General features: G+C 35.9%; 1 protein-coding gene across 1 annotated transcript in view; it reads left to right on the top strand.

Moving 5' to 3' along the window:
• Positions 1-25,256, top strand: part of LOC119074516 (adhesion G protein-coupled receptor L4-like) — a 100,305-nt gene extending 75,049 nt beyond the window's left edge. Inside the window, exons 3-8 of the mRNA XM_037180679.1 lie at positions 3,721-3,826; positions 15,722-15,888; positions 19,035-19,172; positions 19,334-19,520; positions 23,195-23,296; positions 23,741-25,256. Of these exons, the coding sequence (XP_037036574.1) occupies positions 3,721-3,826; positions 15,722-15,888; positions 19,035-19,172; positions 19,334-19,520; positions 23,195-23,296; positions 23,741-24,079 (1,039 nt within the window). The 3' untranslated portion in view covers positions 24,080-25,256. The remainder of the gene's footprint in view (positions 1-3,720; positions 3,827-15,721; positions 15,889-19,034; positions 19,173-19,333; positions 19,521-23,194; positions 23,297-23,740) is intronic.
• Positions 25,257-26,125: the final 869 nt, after the last annotated feature.

Here is a 26,125-nt window from a genome sequence, read left to right as displayed (position 1 = left end):
TTCATTGGAGCTTAAACGATCGGCACAGGAAATTTTTGTCTATCAATGTCATTGTTAGTGAATAAAATCAACTAACAAACCAACATGCGGGACGAAGGCGGAAAATAAAAATCATGCCCGCGCAAACATTCGAATATAATTTCATTTTATCGTTTGGAATTCATAAAAATGTGGCTGCTTGATGAGCTCCTGTCGCATGGTACACATATATGTGCTGGCGCAGTCGATATAATGTTATCATTTGTTTTATGTGCGGATTTCACCGTTGATACATATATACACGAACCATTAAAGAGATTCGACGAAAGTCTTGGGTTATACGTTTTGATTATAAAATAAAAATGGAATATAACTCAACATGTGAAGGACGACCGAGAGCATTAGAGGGCTCATAAAATGAACAAATGTGTTGTAAAAGCGGATATTAAATGAAAATTAGAATTTGCTTTTTTATACAACGTCGAATGTTGTGACATAAAACCGGTAATCAAATTGTCGTATAAAGTTTGTTCTTCGTCGTTGTTTTGGTTTGATTTGATAAGAGCACTGATTGAATGATCGCTCTATGACCGCCTGGGTACACAAAATAAATTTTATTACGAAAATAATATGCCGGAACGTGTCTTCAACCAGACGATGGTACATCACGTATTTTGTCTTGCGCCCGTCTACGGCTTCGCAAAGCTGTTTTCCATTGTGCTATGAATGTCGGTTCAATGTTGCACCACAGTGTCTTCACCTCCTTAGCCCTACATTATTTTACTACTCAAGAAGCTTTCAATGACTTGATATGAGCTTTCAAAGACGTTAGTAATGACCAATTTACAAATCGCAGGTGCATAAAGCAGCAGATTACGTCATTGTTTGGAATTTTTTATTTTGTCAAGTGTGAGGGGTGCAGTCTGAATTTGCCTTCAATTGCACTGCAACCACAACATGCAAAAAATATAAAGTTCCAATCAGGCACAAATAACCGGACAACGAGTGAAATGAGTGAAATAGTTTCTCTGTTTGAACCCGTTTGGGTGTTTAGACCCGTACGAAGTACTGGGGTCTTATAGGTTTACGCATACGTTTGTAACACGTCGAATTGGACTCCCTGAGTAAGGGGAAACCTATTGTGGTTGTCTAGAGATGCCAAATCCGCGAAAAAAAAATGTCCGTCTGTCCGTCTGTCCGTCTGCACGATAACTTGAGTAAAACGCATCCGATTTTGAAAATTCTTTTTTTCCCGTTTGGTAATGTCAAAAGACAGGCTAAGTTCGAAGATGAGTGATTTTGGATCGACCCCTCCCGAGCTGTGGCCCAATAAGTGCTTTACGGTTTTTCGAAGATATCTCCGGACATTTAAACGTTAAACTTGTAAGTGATACGTCAAATAAAAGGTATTTACAATACCGATCGACAAAAAAAAAGTTTATGGAAATCGGATGACCGACTCGTGAGTTAGACCCCTTGGTGTGGAACAGGCACAGGGCGGCAAGCAGTTTTTGCTTGTAGGTCGGCCACATTTGAACATATTTCGTATGTTTTAGCTTTATTAGATAGGTATTGACCGTACCAATCAGGCAAATTTTTTTTTATGAAATTATGTTCTCCGGAGCGTGAGCTAGGTCTCTTGGTCTACTCGGAAGTACAGTGAACGTGGTGTATTTTGACAATATCTCGAGTAAATTTTGACCGAATTTCATGAATTTTTTTTTTGTTTGAACGGTATTAACGAATGTAAAGCGTCGGTACTATTTCCGGTCTCCTAACAAAATGGCTGCCGGCGGCCATATTGGATTTTAGTAAAAGTGATATATATTGGGAAAAATGATACTTAGAGAGTTTCTGTTAACATGGAAATAATTTGTTATGTGATGTGTGTGGGGTTTCAGGGATTCCATATACGGACATCTATATATACCTATATACAGCTATATTGAGCTATATACAGGCATATAGAGCTATATAATAGCATATATTTATCTGTGAAATGTTTATTTATAGGAAAATATAGGTAAATATAGCGGTATATAGCTGTTTAAATAGGAATTTATGAAATCTGTCTTCGTACGGGGCTGTCTATATTGCCTCCGGCAATTTAGTTGTATATGATAACAAGGCAAAGAAAGATAATGTAAGTGATTTTAAAGGGCGAATAGCTTTTCAGTAGAGAATGAAGTAAAAGAAATGAAGAGTTTCACAGTAAAGGCTTTTGATACGAATAGGTGTTTCGTACGGGTCGGCGTTAGCTATGTTCTTAGAAACGATTTTGCGCTTATATTGACAGGTATAAAAAACACATGGCAGGCATTAGGCAAGGAAAGTTCTTAAGGAATAGGGAACAGAAAGAAAAATAAGTGAGGTGTAAGAGTTGTTCAAGACACTTTGCTATAACATTCAACAACTCCAACTGACTTGCAAAATTTACTCATGTTTCCTGAAGACTTATCATTAATGTCGATTCGAAATTTAAAACTTTAGCTCCTTGTATTACAGTATTGACTCCAACCAAATTTCTGACGCTTCAGCTGATTTTCTGCTGGTCAACTCATACAACCTCACTGTCTTGTGCGTGTTTATACGATTTTACCAGTTCGACGCGCGCGTATGAGTCCTATACTTGTATATAGTTAGTATATAGCTATATAGTTCCATATATAGTTAGTATATAGCTATATGGACCTATACATAGTTTGTATATAGCTATATGGACCTATATATAGTTCGTATATAGCTATATGGACCTATATATAGTTCGTATATAGCTATATGGACCTATACATAGTTCGTATATAGCTATATGGACCTATATATAGTTCGTATATAGCTATATGGACCTATATATAGTTCGTATATAGCTATATGGACCTATACATAGTTCGTATATAGCTATATGGACCTATATATAGTTCGTATATGGTTAGTTAACAGCTATATGGACATATATATAGTCAGTATGTAGCTATATGGACAATTTTTTTTCGTGACAATTTTTTTCATCAACAATTTTTTTAACCAAAATCTTTTTTAGACCGCAAGCAGTGTCAAAACCCAATTCCAGACTTTGCTTCTAAAACGACTGATATCCCGGCAAAAACTCTTTCAGAGCAAAGTTGGACGCAGTATACAGTCTATATGTGTGATAACTTCTAAAACAAGTCATATTGCTGGAGGTGACGCTGTCAGCGTCGTTACGCAAAATTGAATTTCACAGCCAATTAATTGAAATTAGCTGGCCTAGTTTTCCAAACCATTCGACAATCAATTTTTTCAGAAAAAATTTGAACGAACAGAATTTTGACTGAAAAATTTTCAACAAAAAATTTACCAAAAAAATTCTGCGTCGCATGTGGCAGATTAAAGTTCTCGTAGGTTTGTCCGTGAGCATCGGTCTCTTTGCGACGCAGAATTTTTTTGGTAAATTTTTTGTTGAAAATTTTTCAGTCAAAATTTTGTTCGTTCAAATTTTTTCTAAAAAAATTGATTGTCGAATGGTTGGGAAAACTAGGCCAGCTAATTTCAATTATTAGCGAATGTGAAATTCAATTTTGCGTAACGACGCTGACAGCGTCACCTCTAGCGATATCACTTGTTTTAGAAGTTATCACACATATAGACTGTAGACTGCGTCCAACTTTGCTCTGAAAGAGTTTTTGCTGGGATCTTCTTATTCACCTTTATCGTGCAGTTCACTGCTGATCCGATTAACATTCTCTTTTCTTAACTTTTCAGTCTTTTCTCGGACCTGCGTTCATTAGCTGGTACAGCCTTACTAAGTTTGCTGGCGTCATTGTTTATGGGACAACTACTGTTTGTGATAGGTGTTGGCGGAATTCAGGTATGATGTTGAAGGGTTTTTATATCACCATCCCAACAGTCATTATTTCATATTTGCCATTCGAACGATTTTTTTTTTTTACGGGAAACACATTTATGTGATCCTGAACCCCCACCCATCGTGTTCCCGTTTTCCATTTTATTTTTTATTTTTTTTATGAACAAAAAGCGAAAACAAAACTCATTTCGATAAATCTCACTCCATCTATCCTGACGGCATGAAAGTCACATTGGAATGGGCTTATTAATATTCAATTAAATGCCATGTTTATCATCTGCTTTGCATCGTATGCCAATTATGTTGGCAAATTATTTACCAACATAAATGTATCATCAACGACATCAGCATACAAATCATTTTTCCATTCCGGATAAATGGAGGAATTTTTAATTAAACTTTCAACATAAAACAATTTGTTCGATATATTTGTCTGCGTGTGTGTGTGAGCCTGTAACATATTGACAATGTAAATCGGATAGTTGAAATATTGATGAGGTATATTCAAATGTATGCTTGCGGAAGCACAAACTGTATTGTATCCTACTAATTATCATTAAATTGGAAATTGCGTTACGACTTTTTTTTGGAGTGGGAGCTTACCGATTAACTTGTTCAAATGAATACGGATTGCAACACCATCGGATGGGTGATTGTGACGGGTTTGAACACTATACACTCATGATGGGATGAAAGTGTTGAACAATACATTAAAGCCAACATAAACTACCTGTGGTAGCAATTGTTGACATACCATCTGTTGACCATTTTCGCTTCTGTAGACAAGTGAAAATTGATGTTGTGAATCACACTTTCTAGTTTCATTTCTGGTTTGATTTCACACCATACAATGAGCGTTAACGACAATACTGTCTTCGCACTGACTGCGTTTCCTAGTTGAATTTATGTTACGGTGTTAGTCCAATTTTTGGAATTTTCAACTTTTACGACACAAGTTCATTCTTCATTTAGTCACCAGAGCTGACCACATCTTCATAGGATTTGCACGATACGAATTAATCGTCAGAGACTCTTTGCTTTGCATTTCATCTTGTTGGTAATTGTGGAGGGACAATGCACAAAATGCGTCCAAAATGGACAATTGACATAGCGCGAAGCTATAGGGCGGCAAATATTTTAATTTATTTAAAATACAGCGACAGCAACGTATATTTATGTCAACACACAGACTTATTTAATTACTCTGCCCAACTACGGATCACTTGTGTCTGATATTTGATAGAGTGAGAGTCTTATCGATCAGAGCTCAAAAGTTGACTGCTTAAGTGTTCGTTCCTTTTCAACAAAAAGTACTCCGTGAGAGAGCCGTGAGAGAGTGAGCTGTCAAATAAACAAAGGAAAAATTTAAAAAATTCAATTTTATCTCTCACACGGAGTACTTTTTTGGTAAGAGGAAGCATTACTTAAACATGGTCAGTATAATGCTTCAACGGAGATGCTAGCTAACTCCCCAAATTTGGTGAATAAATAATTCTAATCGAAACTGAGCTACATCGACTTTTCTTATTGGAAAGTAACAGAAAACTGGAAAAATTCAACAGCTCATTGGGTGATTACTAAATCATTCAAGAAAAAACACAAAAAATGCTATTTTGGCGCAAAATGTGAATACCTCTTAGCAAGTTCAAAAATTTTCGCCAAAATCATGGGCGCGCGTTAGCATAGCGCCCGTGACGCAAGTCCTATTACTAGAAAAAATTTCAAAAAAAATTTTTTTTCGTAGACTGCAGAACCATATATACAGCAAATATTGAAGTTCTACAATTCAAAGACAAATGACTCCAAATTACCATTAAAAAAAACTAGGCGTCCGTACGAGTTCAACGAGCTATCACACGTTCTTGCAGCTTAAAATTTCGCCACGCAAAAAATCTTCCAAGAAGCCCCATTTCCATACATTTTGGTCAATTTCAGTACTTTAAACGAAATAAAAAAAATCCTACGTTACTTTGTTAGTCCGTCCGTCCGTCCGTCCGTCCGTGTTTCCTATCTTCTAAAGTCTTCTATAGATTTTGTTGAAATTTTGGGAGTAGATTCTAGTCGTCATTCTAAGATATTCCAGAAAAAAAAATTTGGGGGGAACCGGCCTCGTTTCGGAGCTAGGGCTCCTCGAAGTTCCCATATAGGCCACATATAAGAACACAATTAAGTGTGTGTGTGTGTGGATGGGTATGGTAGAACAAATTTGTTCGCTTTTGGTATTTGGTAAGCTCTGCTCGCCTCATTTTTTTTCCTAATTTAGTATTTTTTAAATTTTCAAAATTTTTAAATTTTGAAAAATTTAAAAACTTTGAAAATTTTTTAAATTTTTCAAATTTTTTAAATTTTTCAAAATTTTTCAAAATTTTTTACATTTTTCAAAATTTTTCAAAATTTTTCAAAATTTTTTAAATTTTTTAAATTTTTTAAATTTTTTAAATTTTTTAAATTTTTTAAATTTTTCAAAATTTTTCAAAATTTTTTAAATTTTTTAAATTTTTAAAATTTTTCAAATTTTTTCAATGTACTAATTCTTCCAAAAGAACTAATATCAGTCAAAAACACTCAAAAGAGTAAAAGTGACGCAAGTCCCTGTGCATACTTCCAAAACAACTGATATCGCTGGAGGTGACGCATTCTGCGCTTGTACGCAAAAACTGTAACAGCAAAAATTTGACCAAAGAAATTCTAGAAACAAAATTTTACCAAAAAAATTTTGCGTCAGAAGTGGCAACTCTGATAAATCTAAAACTGTTTTTTCTAAAGATAAATAAGATCGAATAACATTTTCGAAGTGATATTTGGAAGTAAACGCTTTCCGCCCTAAAGATTTTCACTTTATATTTTCCTCTGAGTGCTAGCTATTCGATGCAATTATCTTCATGCCATCCCGGAGCGGATTTGTTTTATGAAATCAAAATTCTTTCAACTCATCAACATTCCTTCGTCGAATACACGAACAAAAAAAACGGGAACGTGTTAGCTTTTAAATAAATTAAATAAATCGAAAAAGGAATTCGAAATTTATTGCGAAAACATTTAACAACAACGAAAATACATATTTATTACATGAACGTACGACATAAATTTCTAGCTCAAAATGTCGTTGAAAAATTGAAGTAAAATATACAAAATAAATACGATGCTGCTGCTGCATATATACAGGAATTCGTTATATATAAGCGTTTCCTCCTACAAACACATAAAATCAAATATAATAAAATGTTTGACATCATTTTCATATTGCATGATCAAAAACGAATATATTGACTCATCTTACGCAAGGATAAGGTATTTAATATGCCGTGGAAATATTGCTTCTTGCAGCTGTTTTTACTTCAATGGTTATAAAGTAAGAAAATAAAGGATATTGATGCGAAACGTTTATTATTATCATGCTGCCCGAGGGGGTGGAAACGGTTTTATGTATTATTATCTGTTGAGCGGTAGAGCGGTAACAATAAAACGATCCGCTCCCTAGCGAGCTCCCTAGCATATAATACAACTTTTCAGTGATAATGGAATATTGTTGTGACGAGAACAAATGCACCATCCATTCCCAAAAGTTATACAAGAAATGTTTGATAAGCTCGCAATTGGATTTTTGCAATACGATGAGTGAAATGAGGGGAAAACGACTCTGACTTTTATCGACATTTTATGAACTCGTCCATTTGTACTTGTATTTATCGTGTTTTACCTGGCTATTGCTTGGCATTCGTCCGGAATTACCTGAATTAAATTTGCCTGTTGGAAATTGGAATTTATCCATATTTCCCGGGTATTTGATTTCATGGATATAAGGTAAGGATCCATTAGATATTCGGTTACTTCTTTGAGTCCCTCATAAGGCCACGGCCCTAGGAAAAACGAGCCATCAGAACAGTCGGAGCGTTTGCTGCGACTGAGTCCCGTACAAACCCGTATATCTATTGCGTACGTGACCCTAGTGCGTCTGTCACCCTACTTTGACCGTAAGCCTATTGCGCCGGTTAATGTAGTTAAAGTAAAATTATTATGGAATGTGTACATCTTAGAAATTGCGCATAGCGCAATTACGAAGCCCCGTACGACGTTCCTTTCAAATAAAACAAAAATTTCAAATCGCCCTAAAATTTTATTTTTTTGAAGGGCCTAGTATCGGCCTCAGTCCGAGGACCCAAATTAAAAATTTTTTTCAACTACATTCTATTCGGCCTTCGATTACCTTCTAAATTAAACAAAAATTACGACAAACGGATGAAATTTACGCGAGTTGTATGTAAAATACACATAGGGCCCTAGTACCGGCCTTAGTCCGAGGACCCAAATTTAATTTTTTTTCAACAACATTCTATTCGGCCTTTGATTACCTTCCAAATGAAACAAAAATTACGAAAGACGGATGAAATTTACGCGAGTTATATGTAAAATACACATAGGGCCCTAGTAGCGGCCTTAGTCCGAGGACCCAAATTTAATTTTTTTCAACTACATTCTATTCGGCCTTTAATTACCTTCCAAATGAAACAAAAATTACGAAAAACGGATGAAATTTGCTCGAGTTATATGTAAAATACACATAGGGCCCTAGTAGCGGCCTTAGTCCAAGGACCCAAATTTAATTTTTTTTTTCAACAACATTCTATTCGGTGTTCGATTATCTTTCAAATGAAACAAAAATTACGAAAAAAGGATGAAATTTACTCGAGTTGTATGTAAAATACGCATAGGGCCCTAGTAGCGGCCTTAGTCCGAGGACCCAAATTTAATTTTTTTTCAACAACATTCTATTCGGCCTTTGATTACCTTCCAAATGAAACAAAAATTACGAAAAACGGATGAAATTTGCTCGAGTTATATGTAAAATACACATAGGGCCCTAGTAGCGGCCTTAGTCCGAGGACCCAAATTTAATTTTTTTTCAACAACATTCTATTCGGCCTTTGATTACCTTCCAAATGAAACAAAAATTACGAAAAACGGATGAAATATACTCGAGTTATATGTGAAATACACATAGGGCCCTTTAGATTTCGTCAGTTTGAGCCGACCATTTCTGATCGACGCACACAGATCTTGGGATCCTTTGTGCTACTCAGTCATCACTAAAATCTTTTGGAAGCCTTTTTCCAGACCTCCTCTCCACACATCAACCTCTCCCGACCTTTCTATATCGCAAGCCTCATACCATAGCCAGCGGCCGGGTGTCGAGGACAATCCAGGTATTCTACACATTTGTAGAATCGTTAAAATTCTCCTGCTTGTGCCTCGACTAAGACGGAACCAAGCCAAATGTCATCTCTTCTCTGTAGCGACCTATCAGTTAAAGCAATAGCATAGCCACTGAGTGGGACGACAGCTAGCCAAAGCGCCGGTACGTCTGTCACAACGTAAACCGAAATCAATACAAATTCGCCTGGTCCACTACGTACAAAACACAGTTCAGAGCAAATGTGACTGATTTGTTTCGGAACATTGTTGACAGTTATTCACACTACTGCTGTTGTATGCATACACATTGAAAACAATCGACGCGCAACTTATTCATACAGAGCTGTGTGTATTCGCAATAATACCGGAAATTTTCCCTTCCAAACTATTTATGCGACTAAATCCAATCCAGGTCTAGTCATAAAATCGAAATGACTTTCCTGTTTGGGCCTCGACAAAAACAGAACCGAGCCACCTGCCATCCCTTCTCTGCAGTATGCCATCACTTATCCACCCGCTGACCTCAGCCACCCTGTAGCTCGAAAGGTTTCGCGCATCGGAAAAGTCTAGCTGACAAGCCATATCCAAGGCAAACATGTAATTTTCGCTCACTGGAACGGTCCCGTTGGCGAACCATATCCAATGCAAAAACTTCCGTTCCACAAACCGATTTAAAGTTGAACCGGCGGTTGACACAAGGCAACAGAGTGTCAAAGCAACAACATAACTTCTGAGTGGGACATCAGCTAGGCATAGCAAAGCTTGTCGCAACTGCCTGTACACGATATTCCATTTCAATACAAATTCGCCTGACTTACCACGTACAAAACACAGTTCAGAGCAAATTTGACCGATTTACCTCGGAACATCGTTGACAGTTGATCACACCACTGCTATTGTATACGTACATTATGTGCATTGAAGATAATCCACGCGCCATATTTGCCCATACAAAGCTAAAATAATTCGGCCAGACTTTTTCCTTCCAAATTATTTCAGTGTGTCGAACATACCAGCTTTGAAACTGGATGTTTAATTCCTGAAATCAAATAACAGGCTCAGAAAGTAAAACTTTGACCACCCACATCACGGCAAATAATGAAATAATTGTTGAGAACAAAGAACATATTCGCCATGTGTGTATCGATGCGGTGCAAACATTTTACTTTAAATTCACGAAGAACAAGGCACAATATACGGCGAAAACACTAAAATTTAGGCACAAGCTCAAAATATAGACTTCGGCAACAGCACTAAATTAAACATTTTGGCTAATACCAGCCTTATTCTTAGCGGAACAGCTCAGCCTATAGCACTACGATGCTTACTCGACCGTGGTCTAAACACATAGGGCCCTAGTACCGGCCTTAGTCCGAGGACCCAAATTTAATTTTTTTTTCAACAACATTCTATTCGGCCTTTGATTACCTTCCAAATGAAACAAAAATTACGAAAAACGAATGAAATTTACTCGAGTTATATGTAAAATACATCATAGTAAAGGATATGATGTCCACTATGAGCCACAATTTGCGGTCTAAAAACTATTTCCGGTCTTAATATACAGGGAAAACTCATATATCGCGTCTGACCTTCACTTCGAAGTGCTCTAACTCGAAAAGGTCACCGTCTATGACCAACTTATTTTTTGCTCTGTTTAACACGACGAACAATTATAAAGGAAAAAAATTGAATTACATCTCACTTTGAATTAAGTCCAATTCAAGCACACCGTGCTCCGACTGTAAAGTTTTTCAAAAAATATTTCTCAAATTGTCCAAGAAGGGCTAGAACGAACGAAGGTAGCCCTAGTGGATATCTAGACAACATCGTAGAAATTCCAAGTATAAGTACTTTTGTTTCATGAAGGGATCAGCTGAAAAACAGCTGACACAAAATGTGTCACCTGTTTCAAAGTCGCTGACTGTAAGAAATTTTTAGAAATGTCTGAGTTTTCTCAAAATAGTCACTGCTGCAAACGCACATAAATCTACTGTAAATCTTCGTATAATATCAAACAAAAAAAATATTCAAATTTTAAGTGGTTTTCAAACGAGTCTCACTTACAACACTCAATGGAAAATGCAGCAATTGAACTGTACCGTTCTTCAAACATGAAAAAATACACATACAAAATACTGTGTTAGTTTACAAGTCCTGAAGTGCTTACCCGTAAAATGCAATACATTTTTCTTTCAGTTTCTGTGAATCAGAATTTTCATATCCCTAGCCAATATCTCGCTTTGCATTATGTTTACATATTTCATTCGCAATATCGAACTAAAATACAAATTTTGTTTAGAAGAAATCATTTTATTGCTTGTTTACATCTTGCGGCGTAGAATAACAAACGAAGTGATTTTTTTTGCGTGGATGTGAATATGTAAAGCGAATGCCAATTTTCTTTGGTAGACAAAACATGAAAAAATATTATTTCGCAACACAGGTGGGAAAATATTAATTTTCAAACCGCAGATGACATTGCTGCGAAAGGGTCTACCTTGCGAAAAAAGAGTAATTTGCATTTTATCGGTTGATTTGTGGCTAGAGCATGGCGGGAAAACCTCGGAAAGCAACTTTTTACTTTCTTCCGCTTGGTACACAAATAACTATTTCTGATCAAATTTACGTACAAGATAGGAAAATATAAAAACGTCTGCCAAAGTAAATCCAAAGATCTGTGACGGATTTAAAAGAAAAATGGGATTTATATCGGAAAGTGACTAGAGTAGAAAAGCTAAGTTGTCATGTATGTACTGTTGATGTCGATGTATGACGTTAAACGACTTTCAAATGGGATTCACAGTTATTTCTGATTTTTCTTTGTGTAATACAAAAGAAAGAAATTCATTCAATGATATTTAAGAACACGCATCACGATGAATTATTGCTTATTGAGACTTGAATATTCATAGAATGCAATATCAAAATCCCACATTCAGTCCCAACAACGTTTGAACCCTTTCTTCGTTTGAAGTTCAAACTTCTGCTTCGACAAAATGTCAAAATGAATGAAAGCGTCTATATTGGATGCACCTAACTCTTCAATAAAGCATCACCACCCACATGTATCTATAGTGACAATGTAGTTGGACTTTCGGAGAGAAAATATTTCACACATGTCATCAACACGAAAAATCCAACGTAGGGAAAAATATCATACAGGTCAGGGACGAACGACAGGGCAGGCTGAGGCCCGAGCTAATCGAACGAAATAATTTGTGTTTTGGTAGAACGAACTAAAAAAAACAATAATTTTTATTGCACGGTATGCTAAGCCTTTATCCACACAAAAAGTTATCGAATTCCACGAACATTGTGTTTACAGAACTTCTTAAAAACAGAAATCGAAAAGTAGTATTATAAAATTACAAACTGTTATCGAATGAGCACAGACGAGCGCAGCAACTTATAGCTTCGTACTTTCCCCAATCATTGTTGATTTCAATTTCAACCGAGAAATTGGAATATTATTTTTGGATTTATTGGGCTTAAGTTTTTACAACAACAATTTCCTTGTGAGTTATGACCCGTCGAGAGTTACTAAAGCGAGGCTTATACTTTCTTGAGTCTTCGGTCTGTTGGAATAACTTCTAGGGATGCCAATCAATTCAATTCAATTCATTTTATTGATCAAGGAACAAGAAGGAAATGAATCCTTATACAAATGTCCTTACGATTAAGATTAAGCTTAAGATAACAATATTTACATTTGATATGGGTGACAACACATTAACGACAATACACAGGAAGATAATTAGCAAAAAAACACGATACTTGGCATAGTTAAAATTAAAATTAAAATTAGGCATTACTATGGCGATTCGGGAAAGACAAAACAAAAATAAAATAAAAATCCTGAAGATTGGAGTACTTGATAATTATGACCCTCTGAATACAAAAATGCAAAAAAAGGAATCGAGCTCGCGGAGAGTACAATTTAATTTTTTTAGGATTTTATTTTTGATCTTCTTAAGTCAACTTAAAAACAGCCAAACAGCCAGAAATGGTTCCATGTAAAGTATTAGCCCAAGGCCGTAGTCTAATTCGATCGAATGATGTGTAATTATTGTGTAATGTAATTGATTTTTAGCCCCGTACGAAGTACGAAGGGGCTTATAGGATTACGATGCCGTGTGTAATTGATGGAATTCGAAGCAGACGGTAAGGGCAAAGCATTTGGTTATGTTCATAGATGACGAATCCGCAATAAAAATTTGGGCCGTCTGTCCGTCTGTCCGTCACGTCGATATCTTGAGTAAATCAAATCCGATTTCAAAAAAAAAAAATTTCCCTGAAAGATAGTCAAAATAGTGAGGCTTAGTTCGAAGATGGGCATATTCGGGACGGCCCTTCGTGAGTTAGGGCCACCTAAGTGATTTAAGGTCTTTTGGTGATATTTATGGCAAAATAAACGATGGAAATGTAAATGACACGGCAAATGATAGGTATTGTCAATATCAATCCAGGAAAAAAAAGTTTTTTTTAAATCGGGTGTGTGGACCGTGAGTTAGGGCCTTAGAAGTGAAAATCTACTAGGGCCCTATGTGTATTTTACATAGAACTCAAGTAAATTTCATTCGTTTTTCGTAATTTTTGTGTCATTTGGAAGGTAATCAAAGGCCGAATAGAATGTAGTTGAAAAAAAAATTAAATTTGGGTCCTCGGACTGAGGCCGATACTAAGCCCTTCAAAAAAATAAAATTTTAGGGCTATTTGAAATTTTTGTTTTATTTGAAAGGAACGTCGTACGGGGCTTCGTAATTGCGCTATGCGCAATTTCTAAGATGTACACATTACATAATAATTTTAGTTTAACTACTTTAACCGGCGCATAGGCTTACGGTCAAAGTAGTGTGACAGACGCACTAGGGTCACGTACGCAATAGATATACGGGTTTGTACGGGGCTCAGTCGCAGCAAACGCTCCGACTGTTCTGATGGCTCGTTTGTTTAGAGACCTCATTAGCAGTCTTTTACAGGCATCAATTCAGTCTAGACTACCGGCTTAATATAACTTCTGACCCACGCCTCAAAGTATACAAATACTTTCTGAGGATTAGACACTATCTGATATCTCGGCCTTGTGTAGGTTATACACTTGTATACAAATTCGTCGTATTTGGGTTACGTCATCAGGGTCATTTAGTATATAACCACTAAATTAACCCAAATTATGAAACTAGAGTGAAATTTAGGACATCATGAATACGATTTACTGACTAGAAAAATTCCATGTGAAATCTTGTCCGACGCAGTCATTTTGGTAGAAGGCCAGTATGTACGTAACCATTTAAGACGAGATCCTAACGTACTTAAGAGGCATCGGTCCTTTGCTGAAAAGCATACATTAGGGCGATTTTTAAATGCCGGATTTTAGTTTACTTTTGATGATACCTTTTCACCAGAATTCTTTTTGGAAAATGTACGACTGCAATTCTGACCACGAATGTGGTAGCTTTCAACAGAAAATACCGGCTCTGAGAAACGTGAGCAGTTTATGAAAATTTCGTTAAGACGAATCTACACATGGCTAAATTGTTGCCTACATTTCGGGGCAAAATTATTATTATTTTGATGATAATTTTGGACTCGAAGTCTTTTTCAAAAATGTACGACCATCGTTTGGTGTTAAAATGAGTTAGCTTTCAGCAAAAATTTTAATGTTTGTGGTGATGGAACCTCAGTCCGAGAAAACTCAGTATTTCACGGAAATTGACACATATTTTGAGTTTTCTCGGACTGAGGCTACATCACCACAAACATTAAAATTTTTGCTGAAAGCTAACTCATTTTAACACCAAACGATGGTCGTACTTTTTCGAAAAAGGCTTCGAGTCCAAAATTATCATCAAAATAATAATAATTTTGCCCCGAAATGTAGGCAACAATTTAGCCATGTGTAGATTCGTCTTAAACTGCTCACTTTTCTCCGAGCTGGTCAAACGACTACAACCAAATCTATTTTCTGTTGAAAGCTGACACATTCATGGTCGGAATTGTGGTCGTACATTTTTGAAAAAGGATTCTGATGGAAAGACATCATCAACATTGTAATATGAGGCACACAAATGTAGGCTACAATTTTAGCTAAGTATCGATGCCTCTTAAGCCAAATTTTTTTCGGCCTTGTTAGAAGAGTTGAGCAGTCGAACTAAATTGTAAAGTCAATACAGCGTCCAAAAAGGCAATTAGAAAGCCTGTATGTCATTTAAATTTAAATTCACTGTCAATTTCAACGACATAATTTTCAGACAAAGGTCCTTTTTAGCGGATTCTCGTTGTTATTAATTGAAAGAAATTTCTTTTCACACTGTGAAGCATCATAATAAACTTTTGAAATTTACGCACTCTCTCCACATTAATATACTCTACATACCACACCGTCATTGTTAGCAAATAAAAAACGCGAAGCGAGAGGAGCCTTAATAAAATCCAATAACATCACTTCATCCATATTAAATTACATCCGAACAAAAAAAAACTTTTTTTTTTATGATTTATTGTTAATGTAAACACTTTATTAAATTTTTACTTTCATAATATTCATTTATGCCGCCGCACATCCTTCTCACACCCAACGCTGTAAATGACGGTGTCGCCGTATTCATGCAAAACAATTTTCCCCATTCATTGATATAAAACATTTACCTAACAATACATCATTTTTCAACTTCCAACCACCCGCATCAACACTCTATATAGGATGCTGAGCTGTGTCTATCCTTGTCGCTGGCGTTGTTATTTATGAAATTAGCAGCACTGTGCTGGTTATGCTGCTGCTGTCATCATTCGCTAACATTGTTTCGAAGTAATGCGAATTTAATACCAAGACCTGAAGCAAAAATGGGACGTGCTTTGGCCCATTATAGGTAAGTTATAATGTCATTATCAGATAGGTATTATATTCGGTTGTGCGGCGCGTATATGCCGGAGTCATTGCTTTAAATGAAGAAGTTCAACATTCATGATTTATTCAAATAATTACCGAGTCATAAGTTATAATAACAAGAGTGGTGAATCGTGCGAGATAATTGTATTTTCGAAATAATAATTTCAATGCAGGATGATTATATAAGCCGGAACGTTCCGTTAATTAAATACATTGTAAACTACGTATAAAGCGTACGGGGTTGGAGAGTTACACATATTATGATGATATTTCGACTGAAGAGAGGAAATTTGTTTGTGTTTAGCAAATTCAAAAATTATTCCCAATGGAATTCGCAATTGAATGACGAAAGTTCCGAAATGTGATTTGAAATTAATACAAAATGTTGCGTATTGGAAATGAATATACGAAATTCAGCTGTTTCCATAGCGATCCCTCTTTTGTTTGATGCAGTTCGCATCATCGATTTTAGGTCAATATTATAGTAGAGTGGACGGAACTAATCTTTATGCACGCCCGGCCCAATTATTTTTTCATTTGATGATGTGTTCTTCTCTGAAAGAAAATTTCAACTGGAGCGATTCGCCGCTCTGTCCGCAAAACTTCGGTCTTGTTGGAATTTTCTATTTTCTTCCCTGTGTATAGGTGTTTACATGCTACATGCGTCGAAAACCGTACTTTTCATGTTTCAAACACTTCTTTCGACGCCATCAGAATGTAAAATCCATTCCACAACTCTGCACGGTTGGTTTGAAACGAGATTAAATAGGGACCGCCGACCACCAATAATTTTTTTTCATATTTATAATGAGTGATGGACAAGAACATCACACAGGAAAAAATTAGCCCGAACCCCTGAGCCGTTTCTGAGAACCAGTGGATGCGCTACCACAAGCAGGCAGACACAGCCTGATCACAAATTTTAAAGGGGATCGGTAGAGGGAAAAATTCTAAGATATACTGTGTAAAAATTATTGCTTTCGGTCATTTGCTCTCGGAGCAATAACTGTTGAAAGTCAAAATTTCACCATTTTCGAAGAGTGATATATCTTTGACAAAGTTTCCGCGCCAGCCAGTGCAAATTGATTCTAGACGCGGTTAATAAGCTCTTTCAAATGGCGAAAAAAAAATTTGAAAATGTTCTTTTAAGTTACATTTTCAGAGAAGTTAATTTTTCCGCTACCCTCGGTGAAATTTGGGCACTTCTGTACCTTTCTGGTAGCCTTAATTCAAACTTATTTGCCCTTAATATTGTAGCCTGAGGAATAAGCTTTTCAACGATACCAAACATGCCATACTTGATCCACAACAAGTACTGTTGATGATTCAGTTTTCAATCGAAGTCAGTCTACTCGAAAATCTGGAGTCCTCGAAAACAAAATTATTAAATTTCAAGATTTTTTTGAAAAGCAGTGGACTTTAATGACTCTCTGAGTCTGTGCCATACATATAATTGAGTAAAAGACATTCAATTGTAATATTATCTTGAAATTTAATAATTTCGTTTTCGAGGGCTCCGGATTTTCGAGTAGACTGACTTCGATTGAAAACTGAATCATCATCAGTACTTCTTGTGGATCAAGTATGGCATGTTTGGTATCGTTGAAAAGCTTATTCCTCAGGCTACAATATTAAGGGCAAATAAGTTTGAAATAAGGCTACCAGAAAGGTCAGAAGTGCCCAAATTTCACCGAGGGTAGCGGAAAAATTAACTTCTCTGAAAATGTAACTTAAAAGAACATTTTCAATTTTTTTTTTCGCCATTTGAAAGAGCTTATTAACCGCGTCTAGAATCAATTTGCACTGGCTGGCGCGGAAACTTTGTCAAAGATATATCACTCTTCGAAAATGGTGAAACTTTGACTTTCAACAGTTATTGCTCCGAGAGCAGATGATCGAAGGAAATAATTTTTACACAGTATATCTTAGAATTTTTCCCTCTACCGATCCCCATTAAAATTTGTGATCAGGCTGTGTCTGCCTGCTTGTGGTAGCGCATCCACTGGTTCTCAGAAACGGCTCAGGGGTTCGGGCTATTTTTTTCCTGTGTGATATTCTTGTCCATCACTCATTATAAATATGAAAAAAAATTATTGGTGGTCGGCGGTCCCTATTTAATCTCGTTTCAAACCAACCGTGTCTGGTTAAAAATGAAAAATCTCGGTTTCGCCTCGGATCTACAAAATTCACACGAAAACTCAACTTTTCACCTTTTTATACCTTGTTATGGAAAAAAGTTGGAAACTTCATTTCGAGTACCGTTTGTGGCCAGATCGTAACGAGGGTAACGAGAGTTCATCCGGCGAAATGAAATTTCATACTTTCGCCCTAGGTCAACACAACGTTTTTCACAACAAAGGCGCCCGAAGTTTCATATTTGAGTATTCGGATTAGCTTAGATTTTATGCTCACTGGAACGAGGCTTCTACCTTCCACATAAATTTAATGTTCACAACTTTCATTTGTTAAACTCATATAGAATTCATTCAAAATGAAAACTTAATTTACTTTCAATGGAGGAAATACGATCAAAATGTAATTCATTGAAATGGGTGGAAAATTATATCTGCCACGAAAAGCTTCTATGTTCCTATATCAATCAGTGCTATCAGCTCATGCGATGCACTTAGACACGAACTGGGCTATGGGTTCAATTTTTGTATTAGAGATTGTTCGTGCTTTTCGATTTTTGCATACATTGCACGGTGGGCCTTTTTGCGGACAATCCGACCCTGTGTAATGAGGCGGTAAGTCTCGCAATTAGGTTACACTGTTTCAGTCTTTAATAACTTTGAAAACAAGTTGTCTCCAACATCAACAACGTGTTTAGTACAAAAAAATATACTTTCAACGCCAACAGCAATGGTTGGTTTACTTACACAATTGACAAAGCAGATCGGTTTTTTTGCCTCGCTCCTTTTTTTCATTAAGAAGAAATTCGGAAAACTTTTTAATTACGCCGAACTTTCATCGTTTTAAGTTTCCTTTAATTTGCTTGGCTTTTATTGCTCAGTTTTGTAATTAAACCGACTGTTGCAAGGACTCGTTGAATTGTTGGCTTTGAATGGTACATTTGAAAAGAATTTCATTCATTTCAACTTAATCGCTTTTTTAAACGTTTTACAGTCTGCTTTCATGGGGTTTTCCATTAATAATGGTAGCGGTAGCAGCAGCATTTGAATACAAGGAGAATGAACATCATTCGAGTGGTCAACAGACTTCAACGCTTATCATCACCGAGCTGAATACGAACAATAATTGCTGGTAGGTCTCGGTCTACGTTTTTGTTTGATTAAATAAAACAGTGGGTGTAAAACGAAAAAGATAATCCAAAACTGCACAGCCAATGGCTGTCAGCCATTCCATTTAATTTGGCGATTGCAATTGTATTTAATGCTGAAGCTTTACTTTTCTGACAAAATTAGGTTAATGAAAGGATCCGGATACATTTTTGGATTTCTAATACCGTCCTCGATTCTCTTATTCGTCGGTTTGTACATGGCATTCACGGCAAAGAAAATTGCAAAAATATCGGCTGGAATGCAAATCGATTCAAGAGTACGTAATAAATTGGAAAAACGACGTGGTCTACAAATAAATCTATTTATTCGGGTAAGTTGAACTCAATTAAATTGCAAATGCAACTAATTGATTGGCACCACGAGCAGCGACTATAATTATTGGAACTTTTTTAATTGAATTTACCCAAAATTAATTTTCAGTAAATTTCGGTAACCATTAATGAATATAATGTATCACATGCTCAGCGAGGACATTTATTGATTTATGGTTTTTAATCCGCGCTTTGAACGCTTTTGAGCTTCACTGAAGCTACTTCAGTCATATCTTGTCAAAGCTTTTAGGTGCCAATCCTCGCCATTGGTCGTATAAATTTATACGTCAGAGAGAGCTTTTTTCTCCTTTGTTACGATCTGTCTGTTTTTTTATGTTGCGATTTTGTATGGAAATGAAAACTAAAATTGAGATATCTTTGCTGTTTTAAGTGGTTCTTCGTATTTTTTTGGACCAAAATGTTTTAAAGTGTGTTTGGAATCGATTGACATTAACAAAATAATAAAATAGAAAAAAATATTTTCACACAATCTGTTAATGCCAATCGATTCCAAACACATTTTAAAACATTTTGGTCCAAAAAATATGAAAAACCACTTAAAACAGCAAAGATATCTCAATTTTAGGTTTCATTTCCATACAAAATCGCAAAATAAAAAAACTGACAGATCGTAACAAAGGAGAAAAAAGCTCTCTCTGACGTATAAATTTATACGACTAATGGCGTGAATTGTCAAATTTCATCCATATAACCATAACCTCAATAATACCTCTGTGTAAATCGCGTAGGCGACGTTGGTCGATTTGTATGAAATATCACGTAAGCGACGTTGCTATGGATGAAATTGTCGTTGTTCGGGTTGTCAAAGTTCGTGTTTACAGTTACTTGGAACAAACCTATTGTTTTGAGAACTAGTATAAAAGCTTAAAAGCACTCAAAGCTTCGATTACCAAAGCTGGATTTTTTTTTTCAAAATACGTTAAATCCCAATCCTAAGCAACTCCAAACTAGGCTGCCTTCTTGGAGTTAAAAATTTTAGAGCCTGGTGCCAAAAATCAGATTTCGGTAAAGTACCTAATCTTCAACTTGTCACCAGAAAATCAAAAGCTATCGTAATGCAGAAGAGGTCGTCCTGGTTCCGACATGTTACATTGAAAAAACGTACCGTACTTTGCTTAAAGAGCTTTCGAGAGTTTAAAGTTATTTTTGTGTTCCACTGAAATATTTCACTTTTCCGCTGGAATCCAAAAGATGTTCAAATCTTTTGAAAGCTATCCAAAGCCCTCATACCATGTGATATGTTTCAGGGACTGGGTACTGGGTACTAAGTTGCACTTGTGAAATGCAGTAAAAAGCGCTTGATGTGAAGAAAAGGCGCCAAAAGGGAACATCTGAAAGGCACTACTATAGCAAATGGAATGAATTCAGAAAAGCGCACTAGTCGCCTGCGTTATTTTGTCTTAACACTAACAATTTACACATTGTTATGAATTGATTTTTGACCCGAGGGTGCCTCTGAATTCCGGATTCTTGAGTAAAAGGAATCAGCCTAGTTCCAAATTGGAAAGCATTGGGAGCTACCTCTTCGACATTAAAAATTTGTTCACACTCGTTGTAACTGAATAAAATGAAGAGCTCTAAATCATGTGACTCGGCTGCATAACTTACCAACTGGCGATCGCAAATCAATAAAGTTCGATTATTACAATATGTGAACCTGAACCCCAGCAGAGATTTGATTGATCTGAATCAGATTACAATTCGTAATATACAAAATCACATAAGTTCAACATCAGTTAGGGAATATTCATTCAGTTCGTTCATAAATTACACGACTACGGCGGGCAAGGCTCTTGAGTTTATCAGATTCACCATATCAACGCACTTCAAGCAAAAGTGCTATTAATGACAGCTGTCAAATAGAGTACTATTTTGTATGAAATTTTATCCCCACTCTTTTTACAGTGTAAAATTTTGTATGGAGCACTGTCAAGTTTCAGTACCCTATTTAGAGTACCACTTTCGCTTGAAGTGCGTTGACCATATTTAAATTTTGGAATCATTATTTGCATGACTTAGTGTAGGCAATGGTTTACCGTCTTTAACAGACACCAACACGCAATAATCAAATAAACAGGGTGCTCTGCTCTTGCATAAACAATCGTTAACGCGAGTCGCACTTCTGTTTAATTATGAAATGTTTCGTGCTTAAGAGGTGGCAAATGGCAGACAGACGAATTCAGTTTTGAACTACTGTAGTTAGAAGTACTTGAAAGGCCAGGAAAAACTGACTCAACAACATAATGTTTGTTGTATCTATCCCATCCACTTTCTCGAAAATCTCAATATTCTCCCCACTCCAAATGCGAATGTAAATACGAACGACTTCCGCTCGGGCACAGAGAACAACAAATTTATGGATTTATTATTATTTTTTTGTCTAATGAAATGTGATTTATCAAACAAACACGAAACTGATGTCAAACATTGTGGAGTTGACATTTAATTTCCTTGATGTCCACCACTGAAATGACATTTTTTTCGTCGTGAAAATTATTTTTTTTTTTCCATTATACATGCTGTTGTGATATGAATAACATTGTGTCGTCGTTTTTATACACAGAGGCGACATGTACGATATGAACTTTTATGACATCATCGTTCTGATAACCAGCATATACCATTGATCTCATTCCATTGATTTCACGTATAAAATATAGTTCGAAGAAAATGTGTACTTGGTTTGAAACTAGAGGAAGCTGTCTGAGTAGAAGATTATTTTTTTGACATGTGTATGACATTGTAAGCAAGGGCAAAGCCGACATTTACGTTACTAGAGATGAAAACTAGTTTTCGCCTGATCGGTGCAACTCCTTTAGTTATCATTTCACTGTCTTCAAAGTCTAGAATAAGGGCATATTTTCAGGAAATTGTATTAAAGAAATCAGGGAAATTTTTGGAATGTAAAGAATTTTGAAGAATCTGGAGAATTTTCGTGAATTTCAAGCCATTGAATACAATCAGCGGCAGTTAAAGGTACTCTAGATTTAGGCCGAGAATTCGCTTTTTTGAAAATTCGAATTTTTCAATTTTTAGGAATTTTTAGGAATTTTCACGAATTTTGAGAAATTTGAAGATAACGAATCTTTGGCATAGGTCTACAGTACCGTAACTGTCGCCGATTGTATTCACAGAAACATGGTACGACCATCAAGGCTTCTATAGTTTTGGGTTTTGATTAAAGTTGGATGTGGTACCTATAATCAATTTATCTGGACTGCAGCACTTTGATCTAACATGGCATGGCAGTGAGCTCCATTGTAGATTTTCAATATGTCTCTGCGAACTTTTGAATACATATTTCCACAATTTCTATAAATAACGCAAGACCTAAATAAACCTAAACTGCAGCCCCACCATCATTCAAATACCGAACAAACAAAAAAAGAATCTTTCTTTCATAAACCATCCACCAGACCAAATATAAACTTCAATTTCAACTTATCGCCGAAACAGATGCGTCCAAATCATTTTGAAAGAAATCAATTTGTCGTTCACTTATATCCCCGTCAGAGCAGCTTACATACCATAGTTCTATAAATGGCAGCCATCTGCATGACCCAAATTATACCAAAACTTAAGTTATTCCGCACTTTTTTTTCGTGATATTTTATTTTCAAGTAAACTGAAGGAAAATGATTTATTGTTGTAGATATTGCTTATGTTCGCAACAGTTGTTACATTCGGTGCAATCGCTTCGCTGAGAAATTCAACACAATTTTGGTCCATGTACAGCATTGCCCAAGGTGTACAGGTAATTATTATTTAATTTGCAGAAAATGTTTTTAACCGGGAGGAAAAAGAGTGAAATAGACAAATTCAATTTGTTTATATAGCTAAGTCCTTATAGCTTATAGTCGGGGTTCCATTCGGTCAAAAATCGATTTTTGTCGACTGAAAAGCAGCGACATATCCAAATAGCGAATCATAGGAAAAATGAAATTTCACTGATTTAGCTTCATTCCCAATTGACTGACGATGTATTTTCTTCCAAAGTATTCTAGACAAAGTGAAATTAATTAAAATTTCATTTTACTTATAATTCACTATTTGATCATGTCACCGTTCCGTATTTAGACATTCATATATTTACGCCGGTCGTATTGTCTCTTGTAGCCCAAACAGTTTCAAAAATTATAACTTGTAGACCATGTTTCCCCGACTAACAGTGCAAATGAAAATGATTTTCATTTTACAGGGAATTGTAACAACATTACTCGTAACGTGTAATTGCAAAATATTAAAACTCTACACAACGCCGCGACTGCACAAGAATCGCAAAGGAAAGTATTCCGGTCTGCAGGAAGGCGAGGGTGGCAGATACGGTGTATTGTCAGTGACAAATCCCAATTATGCCGACGATGCGGATGTCACCGGAAATGATGCGGATTCCAGTTTCGTTAAAATGAACTACAACGAGGACAGTTTAATCGAACGTTCCGAGAGCAAGGACAGCACGACGAATCTTAATGGTGATCTGATTAATGCATTAGCGATTTCAGAACTGTCGAAAACACCGTTGCCGCAGTCGGTTTGAGGGAGAATCAATGTGAAATGTAATTATCTAATTAGTGTTGCTGACGCTATCAACGTCTTTTCATACATATAGACGTAGTTGGTATAGCTGTTTAAGGAATTGAATTCGGTGTGAATGATGAAAAATATCTACTTTAAGATGCGTGGGTGGATATCGGAATTTTAAAGGGATTTTACGAGACTAACGAGACATATTTTGTTCAAAATCCTTTCTCCAAACATGCACCGAGATCTGAAAATTTTTCATTAATTTTTCTTCTTAACGTCTACAACGGCTTATAGTTCATGCATTCTTGTGCACATTTTTCAATATAATAGAAAATCCGCTTGAAAGCGTCGTTCTTTGTTGAACTCATATCAATTTTGGTGATTGCTTTTTCTTTGACGATTTCGGGTGAACTTTCAGAACGGCGATTGTATCGAATTGTACAACTTTTCGATACCATCAATGGGAATGATATGAATTTCAAACCGGGATTTGGATGTCATGTGTGTTAGGTAAGTTATTTAAGCTAAAAGTGGTCCTTAAGTGCATATATAAGATTTTGTCCATTATATCAAGCACATTGAATTTGAATTGGAGTTCATTGTAGCCCTTAGGAACAAATAACTCCATCGATATTAGCTCGTCACATGTTTCTTAAATGGAAGGATGTTCTCTCTTAGTACCGTAATGCCATTTTTTTTGTTAGGCTATCGTTAAATGGCGAATGGTGTTTTAGCCGCAAAGGTCCTTTTTCTAGAAATTCGGCAACGTAATTATCAGTGAAGCTCGTCTTTGAATAGCTCCTGGTAGACCTTCGCCCTCGCTGGCAAATAGAATCAGATAAACTATTTAACCTCCCGGACGGATAGTCATTTCGTTTAGAATGCAGTGAATATCAACCGAATTTATGTCTCTGTTTGCTTCAGCTGCTGGTCTACTTACAGAATCACGCTGCCTATGCACAGATAAAAATATGGACCTAGATCTAAATCTTTTTGGGATTAACAGTACGCGACCGAATCTTTTTTAGAATTTAAATTTAATCCCCTCAGGGATTACTTGAACTTATCCCCAAATAATTAATCCTTAGAGGAATTAAATTTTAATCTTTGAGGCCCTAACGTTTGACGCTTGTTTACTATGCGTTGAAACGAAAATCTCATTTTAATCTGATCAAAATGTTATTTGTAGTGCAATAAAAACAATTCTAACCCTTCCTACTTTCAATTCAGAAAAAAAAAATTAAAAAGAAAAGATTTTTTTATCGGATATTGTGTGATACTACAGTTTTTAGCTAAACGTCTGATATGAGAAGAAGCTTTTTTATGAATCTGGAATGAGAAATGTTTTTATTTACCAGATTTTTTTTTATTTACCTGACTAGATTTGAACCCGAGACCTCCTGCACTTCAGTCTACGATCTTACCACTGCTGCAATTTGTTCTTAATCCCAACGTGGCTTATTGCGAACCGTTGTTTCAAAGAAACTAATTCCTCGTGGGATTAAAATTGGGATTAAAATGCAAATTGCCAGATGGCAAGATCGTCACTTTAAACTTCGATATTTTTTCATGATTTTCATTTTTATATTCTTCTGTAGTTTATAAGTATTTAACCATTTAAATTCAAAAATGTCTGTTTTCCCATAGTAATGTGAAATAGTTCGCTGCTAAAATTGGCCTTACTGCCATTTTCAATCTAGAATATCTCTATACTATTTTTAACCATATGCATATTAACTGGTAGTATCTTTACAAACCGACTTAAAATTTCTATTCTGAGCCTGGTATTGTAAGGCAGAATAAACCATCGGTAGTATCATTGAAACATTTTAACACCAAATAAGTGACCGTTTCAATTAATTTTTCTCACATAACCATATCTTGTTCGTAAATCGTGTTCGAACTAAATTAACACAAAAGTGTGATTTCAAGACGATTGAATTATAGACGGAAAATTCTAAGCAGCAGTATCATCGTTCAATCCTCAATATTATTGTTTAGTCCTACTTTTAATCCCTGAAAGAATTACATTTTTTCAATTTCTGGCGAAGATTAAAAA

This window comes from Bradysia coprophila, unplaced genomic scaffold, assembly GCF_014529535.1.
Source record: "Bradysia coprophila strain Holo2 unplaced genomic scaffold, BU_Bcop_v1 contig_151, whole genome shotgun sequence".
In the NCBI taxonomy this organism is placed as follows: Eukaryota; Metazoa; Arthropoda; class Insecta; order Diptera; family Sciaridae; genus Bradysia; species Bradysia coprophila.
This window is presented reverse-complemented; position numbering and strand designations above follow the sequence as displayed.